Here is a 23229-nt window from a genome sequence, read left to right on the forward strand (position 1 = left end):
ACGCCCTTAGCATCTCTCCCGGCGCTCCTATGTACAACACCCATTAATGGTGGCCGCTTTAGAGTCGGAAGGACACTATCAGATGAATGGGCCGGCTTTCCATAGCGGCGTCCCTCATATTTTTCTCAAATTTAAATGAATGGCTCAAAATTTACAAATATTACATCGAAATTTGAAAAAAAAAATTAAAATAATCTAATCTAAATCTTATTCCTCGTAGTCTTAGAGCCTGACGACGGTGTCAGCCTCATAGTTTAAAATAGTTGATTATGCATTTAGGGACAACATTTTTATGTATGATGATTTTTTTTCCATGTTATAACTCCTGGAAACAAAATATGATCAAATTGCATCATATATTATTATCTCTAGGGCATATTCCAGGAGAAAAAATTCTTGTCTTTTTTGCCCAGGATACAATGAGAATTATTTCGAACCCAAAGATTTTTATACGGGGACAGTACTTGATCATCTTTGCTTCCCAAATGGACTCACATTTTTTTACCCTTTTTTAATTACTATTTTTTAGAAAGTCAGGGTGCTTGGCACCCATGGCATGGATGTATTTTCTCATAGATCAAGGATAATAGTACTCCTTTCAGGTTTTGGGAAATACCCGTTTAATGTAGCCCGGGTCCCAAATCCATATTCGATGATACATATCAAATGGTCATACAAAGATGCTTTAATAACTTAATGAATGTTAAATTACATCATACATGATTATCTCTAGGGCATATTCCTAGCCGTTATAAGTATGAATAAAATTTTCCATGTTTTGGGAAAAACACTAAATGGATTAGCCCACTATAGTTGCACTATAGCCTTTCTTACCTGCTAAAAATGTTGCCGCTAAATGCACAACCAACTATTTTAAACTATGAGGTTGACATCGTCGTCGGGCTCTAAGACGACGAGGAATAAGATTAGGTTATTCCAGGAAAATTATATTCATAATTATTCCAGGAAAATTATATTCATAATTATAACGGTTGGGAATATGCCCTAGAGATACCCTGAATATCTCCTGGAATTTTTTTGCTCTCTAAATGCACTTGGTCATCTTTTGTTTCTAGGAGAATTTGGATTTTTTTGCTAACATTTGAAATTACCACAAACTCTGAAGTTTACGGGGTGCATAACACCATGTGCCAAAAAATCGCGTCCTGATCTATGTCTCTACACTATTCATCATTTCACTCTCCACGATAGACTTATCCATATCTAGTTTTCCTGCATTGTTGGAACTGAAAATTAACTTACACACCTAAATATGACTTCCATCTAGATTTGGCTTTTTAGGATTCAAACGAGCGTGTGTGCTGCAGGGACGGTGATTGGACGACGATTGGGTGATATCACGCCCAAGACGACAGCAACACATGTTTCCTTATATAGAGGATGGTGCACCTTCTTTAATCGTATTTCCTACGTCTCTTTACTCTGAACGGGTTGCCCGCCTTATTTTTACTAACAAGTCGATCTCTGGACTGATTGTAGAGGGCATCTTGGTGTGCTGGGCGCGGAGAATGTCACTCTCGCACCAGCACCACCCGTTCACAAAGCAGACGTTTTAAGGTTTTTGTCCACTACTCGGAGCTTTCCCCGCACGGGAATCATTCCCTTCCTCCTACAGCCCTCTCTCTCTGGCCCATCTCAAAAAAAAAAAAAAAAAATCCGACCTTCTACCTCCCTCTCCGGGCTCCGGCCATCTCTCTCACCGTCCTCCCCCACCCCCACCCCTCTCCCCTATATATTCACGCACATCCCTCCAGGGCTCCAGATAACCTCGTGCCGTTCTTGTTTGGGCAATTAGCTGCCTCTCTTAATCACTTGCCATAACCAGCGCCATCCTACCCCTAATCTTATCCAATATAATTTGGTTCATCATCAATTCATCCTCATCCAGAACTCCTCCTCGGAGCTCTCGAGTGGTACTTATAGACCCCCAGCCCCAGCAGACGGTCGTGCATTGCAGTTGCAGGTAGTGCTATGGCGCAGCCAGCCAGCATGCAGCTCCACCTCTCGCCGGCGGTGGCGGTGAAGGTGCCGTTCGTCCACGTCGGGAGACCTCGGCCACGAGCTCTCGCCAAAGCAGGTGATCATCCGTCGATCCATGTCCCTTTTTCCTTTCCACCGTATGCTAGCTTTTCGATCGCCTTGTCTAGTTTCTCCATTACACGTGCGTTTCTGCTTGGTATATACGCACGACGGTGGATCGTACATATACAATGGGAATCCATCAATTGCATGCTCTCAACCTTGCGTTCTCTCTGCCCGTCGATCCGCCGGCGCCGGCCGGCCGGCGAAGTTTCTTCTTTCCTGGCCGCGCGCGCCGGCGGCCATGGAAGTTTCTCGCAGGTTTTCGATCGTGTGCCGATCACGCCCTGTGGGTACCGCGTCAGGAGGTTCTTGTCCGCCATCACGTGCAGATCGTGACGGCTAGTTTGCTGCCTGAAGCTATAGCAAGCTGCCGATTCGTCCTGTTTCACGGCAGACACTTGCCGGCCATGCATATGCTGCCGTGGTGAAAGGAAACCGACAAATTAATTAAGGAGCAATTCTTGCTCGATCCTTGATGTTTGTGTGTCATCTTCCTATTAGCATTTTTGGTCTGAACATATGTATCTATCCTTGTATACCTAGCTAGCTAATTTTTTTAGTTGTTGACAGAAGCTAGCTAGCTATACCTTGTGCATGTGAAGAAAACTAGATTCTGATCGATCGGCCGGCGGCTTCTAATGTTTTATTTCGACTTTTCGGCTTCTGCGATAAGCCGAGGAGCAGAGACGCCACCCATAGGCGCTTTATCGCGAGAGTGATACTGATGATGATCGCTTTGTCTTTGAACAATCAGGTCCATGCCGCGCCCTCGGCAAAGAAGATGCTAGCCATGGCGTGGTGGAACCCGCCGGCACGCGCGGCGCAAGGCGCAGGACGCAGGCCACCAACGTATCCAGTGCCGCTGCCGCTAAAGGTATTGACTGATTCCGGCTGATGGATGGATCTCTCCTGCTTTATGCCGCTCTCTTCTCCATCCGCTGGCTAGCTTTTAGCACCCGTATACATTACTCTACTTTCTTCCTAATTGGCTAATCCTTAGCCACCCACATCACCTGTTTTTTGGCCGTCATCGTCTTGCTATAGCTAAGTACGTGCTTGTGATACCGCTGGACCGTTTCTATGTAGATACTGCCGTATGCTCGTTTGTCTTTTTGTATTCTTCCTCTTCAGTGAGTACACTGCACACAAGGCTTTTTCTTGTTGGCGCAAATTTAGCAAGTACTATGTACACGTTTTACTTTGAACGTGGGGTAGAAATCCAACGGATACATTTTCACACATGTTAGCTGTAGTTTACCGTTCCTATGTAGTAGTACAAAATTTTCTATTCCTCTTCCGTGAGTACAAGTCAGATTTACACAATTTCCTCCAAACGTGGGGGTTCGACTCCAACTCACATGTTGTTTACCGGAGGAGGACGGGTGGAATTCAGACTAACAAATTCAGTTCCGCGCTTTCTTTTTCTCTCAAAGTGGGAGGACCAAAGAGCTGGCCTCCCTAGCTGACTACTTTGGGATAGTAGGCGAGAGACAAGAATGGACATCGACTCTTGTCTACTCTGGGGATTTTTAGCCTCCCTCAAGGGACCAGAGACTTATACATATTTTGTTTTTTCACGACAACCCAAAGTAGTAAAAATCCTAGGAAGTTCAAAGTCAAGTCTGACGAGCGACTGAAAGATTATGCTATTCCTTCTTGTTACCGTCAGTACGGTCACCACTCACCACCGCAGCTGTTTCTTTCGTCAGCCAACTATTACAAATGCTACGCAAAAGCACGGCGCCGGAGTTCTTTCGAGCCGAATCGCCAGCCCGACGATCAATTTGGTCACCGAATAAAAGGATCGGAGATTCGACTAGGACTGGCACGCGAAAGCCAGGATTAGATTGTGTGTACTTATTATGCCAAGATCGTATGCCCACGAAAAGAGACGATCGGGAAAGCTTTGTTTGATTTGGTTTAGATAAGGGCATCTTTACACACGCCTTCATGCTCCCTCCTATAAGCGAGAGGAACCAGCGACAGTGAGGGATGTTCTCTCTGGCTCTGCTGCGAAAGTGATTGAGATTTCGTGCCGTTTTTATCCAATCCAGGTTGGTTCCTGTATGTGTCGCATGCATGTTACTCCTGCCAACTCCTTGTATTTGGCCGCGATACTGTTCCCAAGATCTTGGCTCTTTCTTTTTATGAAACGTGTATATCATGCTACAAAACCAGGAATTTCAAAGTCTTGTAAAATACATATATGGATAATGTTATTGTTATTATTACTAGGCAAAACTTTAAAGGGAATTGTTTATTTAGGATGAGGCGCGCATTAAATAGTCATATATTTTTTCTTTATGAGGCACACATTTAGTACTCATATTTTAGCACATGCAATATCTGAAACCAACAAGCTTATCAAGGGGTGATACCCTTAATGATTTCGTTTTTTGCAAACGCCTATAGAAAGTTAGAAACACCCTTATGTTTTACAATATAAGAAATATTTCGATTTGTTAAGCTTGTCAATATGGATCAATCACAAATTAATTCAGCAATTCTTAGCCAAAGTTTTGTCCTAGCTACCCAACTCATGTGGTGGGTGACGACACCGACGATCGGGGGACACTAACCTAAACACGTTTTCACTAGTCTAAACACGTTTGTGGTACCTTGGGGGTACAAAACTGTTTCAGCTCAACATGGAGAAAGTGCTCTCATGTGGGGCGCCCAGAGTGCACGTGTATATCTGCAATGTTTATTTAACAATGTTTCGTTCTCTTAATAAAATTTATAATTTGGCGTACTACATCTGAACAACAATGTCTCCATCACTGTACCCCCAGGGATGCAAACCGACCCGGTCGACAAGTTTCAGATCCTAAAGCGCCAGGAGGAAGCACGTGTCATTCCTGAGGCAAGCTTCTACTAATTCCACACTAATCACGTCATGTGAAACTGTTTTGGACATGTATCGCTGACCTTTGTCAACTTTCTGAACATCTCGACCAGGCTCCCGGTTCAGAGTTCCAGCAACCACTGATCGAGCAGGTGAGGGCGATGCTGGGGTCGATGGAGGACGGCGAAATCACCGTGTCAGGCTACGACACCGCCTGGGTGGCCCTGGTGCCGACGCTGGACGGCGGCGAGGGTCCCGAGTTCCCGGAAAGCCTCCGATGGATCCTAGACCACCAGCTTCCCGATGGCTCCTGGGGCGACGCGGCGCTCTTCTCCGCATACGATCGGATCACCAACACCCTCGGCTGCGTCGTGGCTCTCACCAAGTGGTCGCTTGGCTCCGAGAACTGCAAGAGAGGTCTAGCTTTTCTCGAGGAGAACATATGGAGGCTGGCAGAGGAAGACCCGGAGGAGATGCCCATCGGCTTCGAGATCGCTTTTCCTTCTACCCTGGAGACGGCCAAGGGCTTGGGCATTCCGTTCCCGTATGACCACGAGGTGCTGCAGACCATATATGCCAACAGAGAAATTAAGCTCAAGAAGTAAGTGTTCTTACCTAGACAGTAGATCGAGAACATCTTGCATGTAGTTGGATGCTGACTGATTGATTCCGTGCGCAGGATTCCGATGGAGGTGATGCACAGCTTCCCAACGACGATCTTGCACTCCCTCGAAGGGATGCCCGGAGTGGACTGGGACAGGATCCTGAAGCTCCAGTCCAGCGATGGGTCCTTCCTCTTCTCTCCTTCCGCAACGGCCTACGCTCTCATGCAGACCGGTGATGCCAAGTGCTATGAATATATCAATAGAATGCTCAAGAAATTCGATGGAGGGGGTAAGAGATCCATGACCATTTTGCATATTTGAATCGTCCTTTTTTCTGTATGTGTATAGTTCCTGATGCTTGTTGTTGCATTTCAGTTCCCAACGTCTACCCGGTCGATCTCTTCGAGAACATCTGGGCCGTCGATCGACTGGAACGCCTCGGCCTCTCCCGCTACTTCAAGAAAGAAATCAAGCAGTGCCTGGACCATGTGCACAGGTTTGATTTCCCCCTTCATGCCATGGCTCTGCTCTGTAACATCTCTTTCCATCTTGCAGGATTTAGGAACTCTCTAATCTTATCGTAATCTGCAGACACTGGACTGAAAAGGGGATCTGCTGGGCGAGGAACTCCGAGGTCCAGGATGTGGACGACACAGCCATGGCGTTCCGGCTAATGCGGCTGCACGGATACGACATCTCCCCAAGTACGACGAACTCAGTTGTATTTACATACTCTACAGAGAGTAATGATTTTGTCGCGTGGCAAACAAAACTCATGCTGCTGCTCTGCAGGTGTGTTTGAGCATTTTGAGAAGGACGGCAAGTTCTTCGCTTTCGTGGGGCAGTCGACGCAGGCGGTCACCGGGATGTACAACCTCAACAGGGCCTCTCAAGTGAGTTTCCCCGGGGAGGATGTGCTGGAGCGCGCAGCCGCATTCTCGCACGAGTTCCTTAGAAGAAGACAGGCCGAGGGAACCATCTGTGATAAATGGATCATTGCCAAGGATCTACCAGGCGAGGTAAACTACCCTGTCATTCTACCAATCGATCACCTTGTCTTGTTTTGTGAAAGAAATTAACCTAGCTTATGTGGATACCTGTTATGATGATAGGTAGAATATACATTGGACTTCCCATGGTATGCAAGCTTGCCACGTGTAGAAGCAAGATTCTACATAGAGCAATATGGTGGTGAGGATGATATCTGGATTGGGAAGACACTCTACAGGTGAAAGAAAAGTGTTACGATGGCAGATCATGTTTAAGCAATTTGTTTGTGGCATCTATACTTGTAAGAAAAACCTTACCGCTAACTCATACGATGCATATGGTTTTGCTAGGATGCCGCTTGTGAACAACAACATTTATCTTGACTTGGCAAAACGTGATTTCAACCGTTGCCAAATCCAGCATCAACTTGAGTGGCATGGCCTACAAAAGTAAGCATTAACACGTCACATATCATTTTTCAATTACATCACATTTCATGCATGACTTGTTGGCATTTACAGTTACATTATTTTGTGGGATATGTTCTTATATGGTTTCCTTTAAAATGTATTTAGATGGTTCACTGAAAATGGCCTCGAGGCTTTTGGGGTGACTTCAGGAGATGTTTTAAAGACTTATTTTCTGGCCGCCGCTTCCATATTTGAACCAAACCGTGCGACGGAACGACTTGCATGGGCCAGGGTGTCAGTTCTCGCCAACGTTATTTCTAAATACCTTCGCAGTGATTCGTCGGGTAATAAAGTGGTGGAACAGTTTATGCATGGCAGTCTCTATGAAGGAGAAACTGCTGTATCCGGGTGAGTACACTAACAGAGCATCACTGCACAATTCGAATCACCACGTCACGTGATTAATAACTATTTGCTTAGTTTGACCACTTTGGCTAATTTATGTTCTCTTGGTAAGAAAAATAGTAAACTGATACAAGCAATTTGGTAGATGGTTTTCACCAATGGAAAATTCACACGCATAAATAGATGAAATCAATTTCTTACTTGGTTGATGTCACACAATAAGTTCATAACACTACTCTGTTTATGCAAGGAAGCGTTATTTAAAAACTTGTTCCTTCACTATAATCTCTTTTGGTTTAAATATTATTCTTATAAAACAAATTGTGCATCTAGGCTTAATGGAGATGCAAAAGAAGAAATTATTGTTGGTGCCCTTGAGAAACTAGTTGATTTAATGGCACAAGAGGCACCTGGTGACGGAACGATGTACGTCAACAATTTGCTGCGTTGCGCTGTAAGTTAAACGAACAATTTCACCTGCTTGCAAGTTATCGACTATGTTTCCTTGCATAAACATTCTAACATATTTCTTTGAACTTCTAGTGGATTGAATGGATGATGCAGCAAACAAATATTGAAGAAGACATATATGGTACAACAAGTGTTAACCAAGCAGAGTCCTTCATGGTCCATGACAAGCAAACATGTTTGCTTCTAGTTAAAATTATCGAGATTTGTGCTGGACGAATCGGTGAAGCATCATCTATGGTGAATAGTATAGACGGTACTTGGTTTATTCAACACGCGTCCTCTATTTGTGACACTCTTCACCACAAGATGTTACTCTCCCAGGTAATTCTTACGCTCAAATATTTTTCTCGCCACATTTTATATCAAGTAATAGATGGGCGATGGTGTTTTTTCATTCCAAGAAATGAGTACCATGGTTAACTTTTCTTCCTTCAAATTTTCAAGATAAAATTCATTGAACTTGAGATCACTTTTTAAGTTTATATCAATTGGTCATCTAATTTTGTTGAGTCACAAGCAATCATTTTACTTATGGAACATTTCAAACTGCACACTATTTTAAACTTTTTATATCAAACTCAGCAACAATACTAATTTAATTCTAGCATTTTAGTACGGTAAGAAGTTGAAGTGCACATACCTCATATCAGCAAGTGTGATTTGAATAACGCAAGATATGAATTTTCACTTCCTTCATTTTTAACCGTTGAATGGATGATTTCCATTTATAGGATGCTGAGAAGAACGATGCAATAATAAGACATATGGACAAGAAAATTCGGTTCGACATGCAAGAACTTGCCCAAAATATTCTTCAGACTGATGATGACGAACCAAGTAGCAAGACGAAGCAGACCTTCCTGAATATTGTGAAAAGTTGCTACTATGCTACCAATTGCCCATCCGACATCTTGGATAAACATGTTTCGAAAGTTATTTTTGAACATATTATTTGAAAGAAAAAACTATAGGAATATGAGCTTTAGGTATGGATGTGGAACTTGTAGAAGAGAATGTTGTAAAGAGGGCTAGAGGAGGGGTGCAGAAAAATATGTTGTGCCAGTGGAAGTTAGTGTGTGCTTATTCAAGCTAACAGGGATGTTCGTCGACGTTGTATCATTTTCAGAGCTCAGTGGTTTGCATTGATATTGTGGTATAAATTAGTTTGCTGGAAAAGAGGCAAAGTCATAAACCACAACTACCATTGCAACATCTTGTCCAGCGTTTCTTCAGTGATTAGTAAGAGTTCTATTGTTCCATCAAAAGTTTGAAACTTACCTATAGCCCTGATGCACCGAAAAGGCACGCGATTATTGTGAAGTTGACTGGAGAACCACCATGAAAGACATAACCTCGCCCTGTAGCTTTCGAGAAGCATTTCCTGGCGCGTCACAGAACTCCAAGGTGTACAGCCTAGAATGCATCAGCACGCGACTGTTGATACAGCCCTTACAGTTTCAAAATCCTGCAGTAGCCACAGGACTATGGAAGAAAAGGGGTGCATCCAACAGTTAATCCACATAAGTAGCAGCTACCTCATCTCTGCTGCATCAGATAGGTTTTCCTTTTTCATGGTGAACAAGAGGCATTCCCTCGGGTTAGCAATGTGGGTGGCAGAGATTACGCCAGTCAAGTGTTCCTTGAAAGGCCAAAAGTCATTTACCACAGGATTTGCACTTGATAGACAGGTTTCTCTGCTAACCTGTCTGGAACGGCATAATCTCTGAGTTAACACTATTTCCGCAGATAATTACCACCAACAAGAATTCAGAAGACACATACTACCAACTATACGGCTATGCTCTGCTTCACTGAAAGAGCCAACCTGCACAAACTACTACTGCTGATAGTCTGGTACTCCCACCACACGCTGGTCCAAATTGCTGACAGGCGCAAAAGAAAGCCGGGTAACACTGGTGACCAATTGACAATTTGCAAGACTCGAACGTGGAACATAGGCTGTGATCTAGAGAGGGTGGCACCTATCAGGATCAGTCTTGGTTCATATGGAGACGGCATAGGCGTCGGATGCCGCCGCTCAGGATGTTAAGCGCGGCAAGAGCCACCTTCTGGAACCTTTCCTTTGCCTCCTCGAGCAATACTGTTTATTGTACCATGCTTCCTAGTAGGACTGTAAACCTCTTATCTTTTCAATGAAATGAAACACAAAAGCCTTTTGCGTTTTCACGGAAAAAGGAATTCTATAACTTCATGTGATCAGAAATAAAAGAACACCAAATTTCTTTAAAAAAATTAAGAAACGCCAAAAATTCTGAAGCGACCAAATAATTTTAGCTCAAACAACGAACCCATAAGAAATTATATTTACCTGGCAAAGATTAGATGGGAGAGTGAACATTGCAGAAAATGTCACCATTGTAAAAGGTGTTTTGTTTGCTCTAGTAACCACCGTCCGAAAGTACATGTACAAGTATCAACAGATAAGGCAGCTCTGTTATTTTAACTGCCAGTGGAGCCTGTTCCAGTCGATGTACAATATGTATTGATGCGGTATTGTATAATACCCCAGATTCCAAAGCACAACCAGCTTACGTGTGCTGGTAGGTCTCAGGAACACTGTAAGGGCCATGAACAATTCATTCCAAGAATAACTGCATCACTATGTTGCCCAACTACGCCCAGGTGTTTTCTTCAATGTGCCCTGTTTAATCTTTGCCCTCACTTGTTCAACAATATTCCACCTACCAGAATTGGCATATAGGTTAGATACTAAGACAAGATTTGATGGACTTCCTTGTTCCATTGTTAGAAGAGATTTGCAAGCCAAATCTTGAGCTTCTTTGTTACTGTGAATAACAGAGGCATCCAGAAGTGCTCCCCAAACACTAGGTCCTGGTTGCACGGTCATTGACTTGATAAAGTCCAAGGCATGGTGAATGAGCCCAGAACGTCCGAGTAAATCAACTACACAGGCAGACATCTCCTGGGTTGGTTGAACTTTGTGATCCTTGAGCAGGGAGTTGTATATCTCGAGTCCCTCCAACACCAAGCCCGCCCTGGAGCAAGCTGAAAGCACGCCCAGGCCAATTATGCTATCTGGCTTAACCCCAGAAGCACGCATACGATGAAACAGCGCAACTGCTTCTGCACCCATACCGTGAAGGCCGTAACCCAGTAGCATTGAACCCCATGAGATGATATCTTTGCGCCAAGTATTATCGTCGAAGACACGCCTTGCATAACGCAAGGCTCCGCCCTTTGCATACATGTCAATGAGAGCATTGTTGAGAGACATCTCCCCATATAGCCCCATCCTCAGTGCGAAACCGTGCACTTGCTTACCCTGTGCCAAGCCCCCCATGAGGCCGCCGCTACAAGCAGAGAGTACACTGATCAAGGCAATCCTGTTTGGCAGAATAGCATCGATGAGCCACATTGATCGGAAAGCATTGACTGCATCCTGAAACATTCCATTCTCCGCATACCCTCCCACCATCGCTGTCCAGGAAACGACATTTCTGCGCTGCATCCTGTCGAAAACCCGCCGTGCAAGGCGTGGCTGGCGAACCCTGCAGTACATGGAGACGAGCCCGCTGGTAACGTGGAAATCAGTATCGCTGCACATCCCAGCCTTGATAGCGAAGCAGTGCAGTTCCCGGCCATGGTGCTGGGACATGGATGATGAAGAGAGAAGCGCCGAGAGCGTGAACCTGTCCGGGGTGAGCCCGTCGTGTGTGACCATGTGACGCACCAAGGGCCAGATATCGGAAGCGTCTGGTGGGGAGTAGGAGATAAGCGTGTTGTAAGTGGATGCGGTGCGGACGGGCATTTCGTCGAACAGGTGGAGCGCGTTGGTGACGCTGTGGGAGAAGCGGAGGTAGAGAAGGAGGATGGAGTTGGTGAGGACGGGGTCGGCGTGTAGGAGACCGAGGCGGAGGGAGAAGGCGTGGAGAGAAGCGGCGGCGTGGGAGCGGGAGGAGACGAGTTGTAGGAAGGAGGAGGCGAGGGAGGATAGTGTGAAGGCGTCCGGACGGCGGCGAGGAAGGAGGAGGCGGCGGAAGAGGTGGAGCGGGAGATGGGAGTGGGAGGAGGCGACGGCGGAGAGTAGGGAGTTGAAGACGGGGAGCGGGACGCCGCAGGGGTCCGCGCGGACGGCGGCGAGGCGACCTGCCACAAACGCCGGGAGTGGCCGCATGGAATGGAACCGCGCGCGGATTTGTTTGAAGAGACAACACCTAGAGCGTGTTTGGCAACTTTAAGGAAAGGGAATGGGAATTCAGAGCGGGTAGTTTGTTGGAGGATTAGCCTAGGGAGTTTGATTACTAGTCCACCACGCCGCATGGGAATTTTGGTTCGTCTTTCTCACGGGAGTCCATGAAAACGTGTTGCGCATGTGAGGCAGATAGGCAGTTGCTCCCCAGTCGAGTACTTCCGCCCGGAACCTACGACGCCAACTCAATTTCTCCCCGCTTTTGGTTGGGGTCGACATGCATATACCAACCTAGCTTACCTTGATCAACTAGCAAAGTTAGCTAGCTAGCTACCGCAATAAAACTAGATGCCAAAATGCGCTGGTATTTAGGACATCTCTAACGGGGCGACGCATTTCGGACGCCCAAACGGACACGCATCGATCGAAATGGTCGAAACCATCCGCGCGTCCGTTTGCGTCGAGGGTGGCTCCAGCGACACGACGCATTTTTTTCCATTCATAAAGTCATAATTTACATTAATAAAAACATTAAAAAAACCATAAAGACGTGGTAAAAGTAGGTACTACCTACTGGTCGTCGTCGTTGACGAGGTCGATGAACTCCGACATCGGTCATGGAAGCTGGTACGCCGACGGTGGAGGAGGTAGGGCAGGCTGCGGCAACTGCGGTTAGGCCGTCGCCTGCGCAGGATGCTGTGGTGAAGGTGGCCAAGGAACCCAGGCCGGAGCAGCAGCCGGAGCGCGGTCGTTGGAACGCGTCGGCGTGGCTGGAGGAGTCGCGGCCTCTCCTGCACGAGCGCGGACTCGCGGAGCTGGATTGCGAGCCCGTCCCACAAAGCGAGCTCGTTGAGCTCGTCGAGCTGGCTGTTGGCCAGCGCCATGGCAATGGCCTCCTCCTCGGTAATGCCCGGTGGTTAGGTCTTCGGGTCCCACGCCGGCCCGCCGTCGTCGTGGTCGTACTCTGCCATGTCTGCGTCCTCGTCCGCGTCCTCCCGGTCGTTCTCTTCTTCCGCGGCGATCTCGCGGTCGAAGTAGTCGACGTCACCGAGGTAGCCAGCGCGGCGACGCGCGTCGAACTCTCACGTCCGGAAAGAGATCCAGTTGTAGGAGTTGAGCGCGTACGCCTGATCTTCCCCGAGATCCGGCGGCAAGATCGCTCGGCGGCGGCGCACCTCGTCCCGCTGCTTTCGGCCCTCGCGCGGCACGGGGGGAACCGGCACGCGCCTCGAGTTGAGGTACCAGCCCCCTCCATGAAGGTTTGCGTCCGGCCATGGTACCGGTCGGTTTTCCTCCGAAAGTCGGCGCACGAGCTCGACGCGGACGTATCGCCCGACCCGTGGCTTCTTCCCGGACCGCGAGCCGCTAGCCTCGTGGTCGTTCTTGATCTTGCGGAACGACCAGCATTTCTTCCCCATGGCGTCGGTCGGGTGGATAGTGTGGGCTCTGGCAATGGTGTGGTCGGGGAAAAGGGCGCCGGCAGCGTCCCTTTAAGAGGCTCGGATGCCATCTCGCCTTCAATGTCCTGCCACTGCGACGCCGCCCAGCTGCGCACGCTCGCGGAAGCCGTGGCGCGCCATTAACGCGGCCATGGAAAGGCTGCAGCACACCGCCTGTAAGTAATGCCGCGGAAGACGAAGCAGTTGTGCCCCTGCCAGGTGGGCCCGTGCGAGGACCGGGTGGACGACCGCTGCGTCCGCGCAACGTCCGCAGAGACGCAAACCTGGCGCATATTTGGGCTAGGTTTGCGTCGCCGCGGACGGCCCGGTCACTATGCGTCGCCCCGCTGGAGGTGGTACCAGACACCCATTTTCGGCCCGGGCAGACGCAAACGGTCGCTCAAACGGACAGCGGCCGTTTGCGTCGCCCGTTGGAGATGCCCTTATGAAATGGGGCGTGGCAGCGTACCCATCCAGTGTTGTTGTAAGATTCGCGCGCTGGGCCCACAAGCCGGAAGGGTTGACCGCAGTTTTCGACAATACGGCTGAGCCATCCGTATACGTGATGTGTACCAGTTCGTATATACGGTGGTGGCCCGCATAGTAGGGTTGATTATGCGATGTATGGCTAGAGCGACCAGTTGGGGTGGCTTTTGGATACCTCCTCCTCAAGACCGCCAATCCCTCCCCGTGGCCCAATGACACGAGCTCGGGCCAAAGCTATACACCAAGAGGTCAATTCGCTCATTTCCATGTATACGTTTGATACCCCGTTGGATGGCACGCTACTTCATGCGAATATCTTGTGTTCAATCAGGTACATCGAGCAAGATACGAGCCACGAGGAAGCCAAGTCATCAAGGGAGGAGAAGAATGAAGAAAAGAGAAGCTGGAGCAAACCGGCGCCAGCCCCTACGCCAGAACAAAACCAGCACGCCAGTTTCAAACTGGAATAGCAAGAGCGGCTTACAGTAGCCAGTTCCAGTATGCCAGAACCCAAACTGGCCCTAGCGCCGGAACGCCCAAGCCATTCCGGCGCACAGGACAGCGCAGCCGGTTTTACCGCTGAGAGTCGTCGAATCACACCTGTTCCAATACTATATGCATTATACTGTTACCTTTCTGCCCCTGCCTACTATATATAGACCTTGACGTCCAGATCTGGACTTGGACTTGTTTTTGAGAATAGACATGAGCTTTGCTCCTCCCCCATGGGAACCCTCTCTAGATTTGAATCTATGGAGTTTATCAAGGATCTTCTAAGTGATTGGTCTCTTCCATTCTAGGGATTCTAGTGTTTGTGGATCTTTTGTCATTGCAATTCTATCTATTTGCACTCTTTCCCCTCTTTGGAACTCTACCAATTGCTTGTCAATCTTTTGTGAGGGATTCTACTCCTTATGGGTCTTTGCCTTGCAATTCCATTGGGTAGGTGTATCGGGCCTACGAAGAACACCCGATTGTGTGTGTGTGTTGTGTTTGTATCTTCGATTCCCCTCCGCTTCCACCCGTGTTCTTCGCGTTCCTCACCCCCGCCACCGAATCCATGAAGATTGGGCCTCCCCTAAGGCTTAGCCCTCATCATATGGTATCGAGAGCTCTTTGGTTGCCACGAATTTGACCCCCATATTCCCCAAAAAAAATCTTGAATTTTTTTTTCGAAAATCCCCAAAAAATATCGGTCTTGGTTGGATCTGGCGATTTGTTGAGTTTTTGGTGGTTTTGGTCCAATAAAAACTTGTTTTTGGTGTTGATTTACCCATCCATAACCCTCCCCCTCTTCAATTTGGTCATTTCCCTTCGAAATCTGACGTTTGACTTTCATCAAGTTCATCACGAACTCAGATCTGGTGGTGAAACCGGCAGACCGGAATAAACCGGCGAGAGAACCGGCAAACCGGACCCCCACCGGAAAAACCGATGAGAGAACTGGCAGACCGTAAAACCCGCCGGAACGAACCGACACCAAGACCGGCAGCGCCGGAACCACCGCCAGAAATTCTCTGACTTCTCGATTTTCTGACCAAATTTTCTTTTGTGGTTGCTTGTTCGGTTTGAGTGCCTTGTTCGTAAAACTAACCCGCAGCGACAACGCAAAGGCGAAGACGACCCCGGCACCCCGGATTTGCAACCGTACATTTGACACCTCTCACCACCATCGCAAGTTCGAGATCATCATCGGCCACCATCATCAAGTGTTATAACTTGCTCCTTAACTTGTAGCCCTAGCTTCCTTTGCATACCTTTCCCATCAAGAGTGGATTTCTAGTGTTGCAAAGCATTACGCAAGCGTCCCGACCATGAGGGTGTGCTTGAGTTGAGCAAAGCTAAGAAGCAAGCTCGTTGTGAAAAGATAAGCAAAAAAAAGTGTGACATACTTACATCGATAGTAGTGTCCTTACATAGTGAGAAAAAGAAAGAAAAGTACAAATAGAAAATTAGTGTGTGGGTGGCACCAAAATACAAAAGAGTCCAAAGATTATAGGTAAAAGAGAGAAAAGAGAAGAGAGGCGTCTTGCGCAAATCTTGTTGCTTCTCAGTTTTGCAACCAAGCCACGGTCTCTTAGCGTGACACCGAGCCAGTAGTTTTCATTAGGAGCAATTTTGTTCTTGCTCATTTTCTTTGGTCGCGCTAACCCTATGTTGTCCCGTGCGTGTGTTCCATTTTGTATATGCCTTTTATGATCACTGATGACCCACAAGTATAGGGGATCGCAACAGTCTTCGAGGGAAGTAAAACCCAATTTATTGATTCGACACAAGGGGAGCCAAAGAATATTTGTAAGCCTTAACAGCGGAGTTGTCAATTCAGCTGCACCTGGAAACAGACTTGCTCGCAACAGTTTATCAGTAGCAACAGTTTTATAGCAGTAGCAGTAGTGAAATATAAACAGCAGTGTAATAAAGACAGCAGTACTGATTATAGTAAACAACAGGATTAAAATATTGTAGGCATAGGGATGGATGAACGGGCGCTGCATGGATAAGAGAACTCATGTAACAATCAAGGCAGGGCATTTGCAGATAGTAATAAAACAGTATCCAAGTACTAAATAACCATAGGTATGTGTTCCGTATATAGTCGTACGTGCTCGCAATGAGAAACTTGCACAACATCTATTGTCCTACCAGCCGGTGGCAGCCGGGCCTCTAGGGAATCTACTGGTAATTAAGGTACTCCTTTTAATATAGCACCGGAGCAAAGCATTAACACTCCGTGAACACATGTGATCCTCATATCACAGCCTTCCCCTCTGGTTGTCCCAATTTCTGTCACTTTGGGGCCTCGGGTTCCGGACAGCAATATGTGTATACAACTTGCAGGTACGATCATAAAACAATGAATATCATCATGAATCAATAACAAGTTGCAAGAATATCATAAAAGTACCAACTACGGAAACTAGGCACTATGCCCTAACAATCTTATGGCTATTACATGAACAATCTCATCCAATCCCTACCATCCCCTTCAGCCTACAGCAGGGGGATTACTCACACATGGATGGGAGAAGCATGGATGGTTGATGGAGAGGCGTCGGTGGCGATGATGGCGATGATCTCCTCCAATTCCCCGTCCCGGCAGGGCGCCAGAACGGAGTTTCTGATCCCGAGACGGAGTTTCGCGATGGCGGCGGAGTTCTGGATGTCTTCTGGCAAATTGGTCGAACCCCCTCGCGTTTTTAGGTCAAGGGCTTTAAGTAGTCCAGAGGAGAGCGTCGGGGGCTGGCCGAGGCGGCGTCACCATAGGGCGGCACGGCCCAGGGGCCCACCGCGCCGCCTTGTGGTGTGGGCGCCTCGTGGCCCCCCTCCGTCTCGTCTTCTGGCTCCGTCAATCTTCTGTGAAAATAGGCCCATTGCAATTATTTCCGGGGATTTTCCCGAAAGTTGATTTTCTGCACAAAAATAAGACACCAGGGCAATTCTGCTGAAAACAGCGTTAGTCCGTGTTAGTTGTATCCAAAATACACAAATTAGAGGCAAAACAATAGCAAAAGTGTTCAGGAAAGTAGATACGTTTTGGACGTATCAACTCCCCCCAAGCTTAGCTTATTGCTTGTCCTCAAGCAATTCAGTTAACAACTGAGTGCGATAAAAGAACTTTCATGAACACATTTGTTCATATGATGTAAATATTCTCATGATATGGACGAGTACTTAGGCAATTCATAATAAGTAAATGCAAATAAAGTCATCTAATAGTTATGTCAACCATGAAAAAGATACCAACAAACTAATAATAAGCATCATGAAACATATCTATCAGCAGGATTGCAATGCTCATAAAAAGATATGATAAAGTGGTATCTCGCTTCCCCGTATTTGTACAGCAAAACATAAATGCTCAGGCACCTCTGAATTTCATGGAAAGACTAGAAGTAAAGATTATCAAAGATAAAAGCATCAAAGTTATACCACATTTAACCATATTCTGGGACAAGCATATTACACTAAGAATGACAATTATGCTCTCAAGAGGGTGCTCAAAGAAAGGATGGAGACTCAACATAAAAGTAAAAGATTGACCCTTCGCAGAGGGAAGCAGGGATTAACATGCGCTAGAGCTTTTTATTTTTAAAACAGAAGTAAAATTATTTTGAGAGGTGTTTGTTGTTGTCAACGAATGGTAGTGGGCACTCTAACTACCTTGTCAACCAGACTTTTGAAGGAGATATGCCCTAGAGGCAATAATAAAGTGGTTATTATTTATATCTTTATGTTTATGATAAATGTTTATATATCATGCTATAATTGTATTAACCGAAACATTAGTACATGTGTGATATGTAGACAACAAGAAGTCCCTAGTATGCCTCTTAAACTAGCTTGTTGATTAATGGATGATTAGTTTCATAATCATGAACATTGGATGTTATTAATAACAAGGTTATATCATTATATGAATGATGTAATGGACACACCCAATTAAGCGTAGCATAAGATCTCGTCATTAAGTTATTTGCTATAAGCTTTCGATACATAGTTACCTAGTCCTTATGACCATGAGATCATGTAAATCACTTATACCGGAAAGGTACTTTGATTACACCAAACACCACTGCGTAAATGGGTGGCTATAAAGGTGGGATTAAGTATCCGGAAAGTATGAGTTGAGGCATATGGATCAACAGTGGGATTTGTCCATCCCGATGACGGATAGATATACTCTGGGCCCTCTCGGTGGAATGTCGTCTAATGTCTTGCAAGCATATGAATGAGTTCATAAGAGACCACATACCACGGTACGAGTAAAGAGTACTTGTCAGGAGACGAGGTTGAACAAGGTATAGAGTGATACCGAAGATCAAACCTCGGACAAGTAAAATATCGCGTGACAAAGGGAATTGGTATTGTATGTGAATGGTTCATTCGATCACTAAAAGTCATCGTTGAATATGTGGGAGCCATTATGGATCTCCAGATCCCGCTATTGGTTATTGGTCGGAGTGAGTACTCAACTATGTCCGCATAGTTCACGAACCGTAGGGTGACACACTTAAAGTTGGATGTTGAAATGGTAGAACTTGAATATGGAATGGAGTTCAAATATTTGTTCGGAGTCCCGGATAAGATCCCGGACATCACGAGGAGTTCCGGAATGGTCCGGAGAATAAGATTCATATATAGGATGTCATTTTATGTGAATTAAAATGTCGCGGAAGGTTCTATGGAAGGTTCTAGAAGGTTCTAGAAAAGTCCGGAAGAAACCACCAAGGAAGGTGGAGTCCACATGGGACTCCACCTCCATGGCCGGCCAACCCTAGTGGGGGAGGAGTCCCAAGTGGACTCCCCCTTAGGGGGCCGGCCACCCCCCCATATGGGAGGTGGAACTCCCACCTCTAGTGGGAGTCCTAGCTTGGCTAGGTTTCCCCTCCATATGGAAGGTTTTTGGTTCGGGTCTTATTCGAAGACTTGGAGACCAACTCTTGGGGATCCACCTATATAATGAGGGGCCAAGGGAGGGGGCCGGCCACCCCAAAGACCACAAGCTGGCCGCCCCACTTGAAGTGGCCGGCCACCCCCTCCCACAACTCGTAAGAAGTAGAGGGCAAGTAGATCTCGAGGGTTCAGCCGAAAAATTACTCGACTGCTAGAAAACTAGGGTTATGTTGACAATGAAATCGATCCTCTCTTCGTCCCTCGACTCCCCCTTATATAGGAGGCGGAGCCGAGGGTTTCGTATTACACAAGTTTATAGATTCCGAGAGACTCTTTGAGTTCGACCCGTAAAGTTACAAATCTCTTTATTCCTAATACAATTCTATCTTTCCATATCATCAATTAACTGGGCTTCCGAGCTTCATATTCATCGACTCATGGGCCTTCAGCAAACCCGGGTACCTTCTTCGGTAGGCCCACTGGGGATGCCTATGTCACCACCTAAAGCATATTTCAGCTGTGTCAAAAACCAGCACCAGTTGGTTGTATCTTCTTTAGGAACCACATCAAAGGCTATAGGGTACATGTTATTATTTCCATCACGGCCAGTTGCTGCTAAGATTTGAGCCCCATTGCATAGTTTAATAAAGCAGCCATCTAACCCTGCATATATGCAACTTAATAAATCATCAATGCACCTAACTATCATTCGAGAATGCAAACCATTTATTTTGTAAGAAAATGCTGTATGAAAGGCCGGCAACCTTTTAGAAAACTCTCACTGGCTCCATTGATGCAGAAGAAAAGTCCATAAAATGTAGGACCTGGATGAGGGTTATGTAAAGATGGAGCTGGAGTGACAGTTGTTACAATAACCCTGCTGCTAGGGTTAGTATCAACTACTATTTGGGGAAAGTCTCTTAGCCTCACATATTGCTCTCTATTATCACCTAGCACAACATCAACAACCAGACACTTTGCCCTGTAGGCAGTCATCTTTGAGACTTCGACACCATAGTGTTGCCTTGCATTATCAATCAAAGTCTGAATTCCTGTGTTTGTATCTGATCTGAACAAAATTTCCTATTTATGTGCCAACCATCTAGCCACTGACCCTTGTTGAATCAGTTGTTGTAGGACATGTATGGTGAATCTCCATCTTACGGAGCACAAATGTCTTCTCACCTTTGATCACAGATGGTGACATGTAGAAAGGACACTTCTCCATTATGCACTTCACAATGATCCTTATGTTGGAGTTCCTGTGGTACATGTAGTTTCTGCTTTGTGCAATGTGCAAATCAATCAAAGCATTTCTGAATTGTTGCACATTGGTAAAACACATTTTCAAACACAATTGTTCATGTAGTTGAAGCCTATTCTCATCATACCATTTTCTTGGAGGGATTTTCTTCCTTCGACTCTTTCTACCCTTTGGTGCCACCATTGTGATTGGTTGGAAATGATCATCATCTTCATCCTTTAGAAAACCAGGGGACTCATCTTCATCTGATGATGGCATGTAGTCTAGTATGTCATCAATTTGCACAGAAGAATGACATCTCGTTGTTGGTCCGGGTCCTCTTTTAACCGTCTTCTGCTTTTTCTTCACAGGTTCAAGTTCAGGTTCAGGTTCGTTAGCTGATTCATTCAAATCTGGAACTACATAGATATCTTCAATATCGGTGTCACCTTCGCAGTGAAGAAATGGATCCTCTCGAATCCTTCTCATATCCTCAGTCTTCTCAGCTATTTTCACTTCTTCCTTCCTCCTTAGCTCCTCCATTGCAGCAAAGTCTGCCTCTCCCATGTCGAAAAAAAATGGCATCATCTTCTGCATCATTCTGTACTGCCTTTCCCTTCTCAACATTTCTGCTTTCTTGAGTGCACATGTAAGGAAATTGATATCCTACATTACTGGCAGCTTCACTTGAAAATAGTTGACTCTGCCATCCTTCATTGTCAACTGCACTGCCACTTGGCTCTGCACAAGTCTGATTCTTACCAAGAACAACCCTTCTCTTTACAGTCAAGCTTAAAACTCGACTAGATTGAAACATGTCCAGCAGTTGATAGATTATTGCACTGTTCTCAACCAATACATCTTGTCCATCTAGCTGTCTTCAATAGATGTTATCTAGAATGCTATATCCCCTGACCTCAATCATGGCAACAATCTGCTGATATGTAATGTCATCACGCCCTATTGTCCTCTCAAGGTTATCTACCCCATCCAAATTTATTCTGATCTCCCATACTTCATTATCCAAACTACATAGACAAAATAAAAAGAGCACATTTCAGCAATCAATCATACGGCCGCTGCCAAAGAGTGGGTACATTTCAGCAATCAATCTACGGCAAACCATAATCCAAAAAATTACTGTGATGTGGGAGATAATCCAGCCTACAAGAATGGGTACATGATCTTACTCTATCTGGCCGCCGAAGCCGTTGGTGAAGCGCTCAGAAGTGGCGAGATTGTCCACCCAAACCATGGCGAGCAAATCCGCTGCCGCCGACGATGGGCGCGACGGCCACAACTCATCCAGATCTTCAACAGCGCTCTCCTTGTTGCTACTTGCCACTCCTCCACCGCCGCAGCTACTCTCGTCGCACCGACGACCACCACCCGGGATTGTCGGCTCCTCCATCCCGCCGCCACCAGGACTTGAGCACGGTAGAATGGGGACGAGAAGAAAGTGTTTTGGGGTCCGACCGGGTCGGAGCAAGGCGCTAAGTGGCTCGGTGCCCTAACGCTCGAAGAAACGGACGTTTGGCTAGCTGGCACCAGACAGTGGGGCCTAAGTGCTAATTTCACTGTCTAAGACAGTTTTGCGCGAACCGGTTCTCTCTACCCCAATGTAGGTACTGACATGTTAAAATTACCAAAACAGGTACTGACTCATAATGTTCGCGCCAATTGTGGTAGTTTTCTGTAATTTACTCGCTAGCTAGTTGTTTGCCATTGTTCCAATCATGTGCTTATCTATGTGCCATGATTTACACTTTTTGGAATCTTATTTTTTGACTCACGGTGAGAAAATATTAGCTACCAGGTTTTTAGAAGGTAGCTGTCACATTATTTAAATCCTCTCTAGGTTTTCTAATACAACTGCCAGATTTCTAATGCGCAACTCCCACATTTTTTGAAGTAGCTACCAGATTATTTTAGACACCTTCTCTGCGCTCTCCAATGCAACTGCAGATTTTTCTTGTGCAATTGCCGGTTTTTATAGAAGAGCAACTATCAGATTATTTATAGACACCCATGCTAATATAATTGCCAGATAACTGATTATTTAGACACCCATTTAGGTTTTCTATTTCAGCTAACAGATTTTCATTGCACAATTGCCAGGTTCTTGGAAAACAACTACCTGATTGTTCGGACACCTTGGCTATGATTTCTTACATTCGCAATTGTCAGTTCCTAGCTGCCAGATTCATAATGCTTAATAAACAAATACTAGTAAAATTAACAATTGTGAGACTTGATATATGATGCATTTCTTGTTCTCCACAAAAATCAAGACATGGAACTAGAAAATCACTCGCATGATTTTGTTCACATGCAAAATCAACAGACAAACTGCAAATCGAATGGAATCGAGATCTGGGGGAAGAGAAAAACCGATGCAAACATCACGTTGGCCGCCGGAATATCACAATGCTTAGAGCAGGTCTAACAGGCCCCTTATTTCTCTGCCCCGTATAACGCGAGTTTCTCGCCCCGTATCCCAAAAGTGCGTCTTGCTGAACCATTTCGTCTAGCAGACCTCGTATTTCGCCCTGTATTTTTAAAAATTAAAACCCCGGGAAAATTAAACCTCATCTTGATTGATCATACACTGGATCATACATATACATAGCGATCTACTGCGATCCTAGCTACTCGAGGATGATGAAT

General features: G+C 46.0%; 2 protein-coding genes across 2 annotated transcripts; one reads left to right on the forward strand and one right to left on the reverse strand.

Moving 5' to 3' along the window:
• The first annotated feature begins 1772 nt into the window (after nucleotides 1–1772).
• LOC127294979 (ent-copalyl diphosphate synthase 1, chloroplastic) lies at nucleotides 1773–9005 on the forward strand. The gene is made up of 14 exons (XM_051324887.2): nucleotides 1773–2098; nucleotides 2858–2977; nucleotides 4896–4966; nucleotides 5062–5549; nucleotides 5628–5842; nucleotides 5929–6049; nucleotides 6145–6257; nucleotides 6346–6572; nucleotides 6666–6781; nucleotides 6894–6992; nucleotides 7119–7361; nucleotides 7692–7812; nucleotides 7902–8150; nucleotides 8561–9005. Exons 1-14 carry the CDS (start codon nucleotides 1993–1995, stop codon nucleotides 8783–8785), a joined length of 2514 nt encoding a protein of 837 aa, XP_051180847.1. The 5' UTR covers nucleotides 1773–1992; the 3' UTR covers nucleotides 8786–9005.
• A 1182-nt stretch (nucleotides 9006–10187) lies between these two features.
• LOC127294989 (putative pentatricopeptide repeat-containing protein At3g23330) lies at nucleotides 10188–12199 on the reverse strand. The gene has a single exon (XM_051324894.2). The coding sequence runs from the start codon at nucleotides 11983–11985 to the stop codon at nucleotides 10450–10452; it is 1536 nt and encodes a 511-aa protein (XP_051180854.1). The 5' UTR covers nucleotides 11986–12199; the 3' UTR covers nucleotides 10188–10449.
• Nucleotides 12200–23229: the final 11030 nt, after the last annotated feature.

The sequence above is a fragment of the Lolium perenne genome, chromosome 1, assembly GCF_019359855.2.
Source record: "Lolium perenne isolate Kyuss_39 chromosome 1, Kyuss_2.0, whole genome shotgun sequence".
Taxonomy (NCBI): domain Eukaryota; kingdom Viridiplantae; phylum Streptophyta; class Magnoliopsida; order Poales; family Poaceae; genus Lolium; species Lolium perenne.

Coding starts and splice junctions, on each gene's coding strand:
- LOC127294989 (XM_051324894.2), bottom strand. CDS start 11,985: ATGCGGCCACTCCCGGCGTTTGTGGCAGGTCGCCTCGCCGCCGTCCGC.
- LOC127294979 (XM_051324887.2), top strand. CDS start 1,993: ATGGCGCAGCCAGCCAGCATGCAGCTCCACCTCTCGCCGGCGGTGGCG. Junction 6,993..7,118: donor GAGTGGCATGGCCTACAAAA/GTAAGCATTAAC, acceptor AAATGTATTTAG/ATGGTTCACTGAAAATGGCC. Junction 8,151..8,560: donor ACAAGATGTTACTCTCCCAG/GTAATTCTTACG, acceptor TTCCATTTATAG/GATGCTGAGAAGAACGATGC.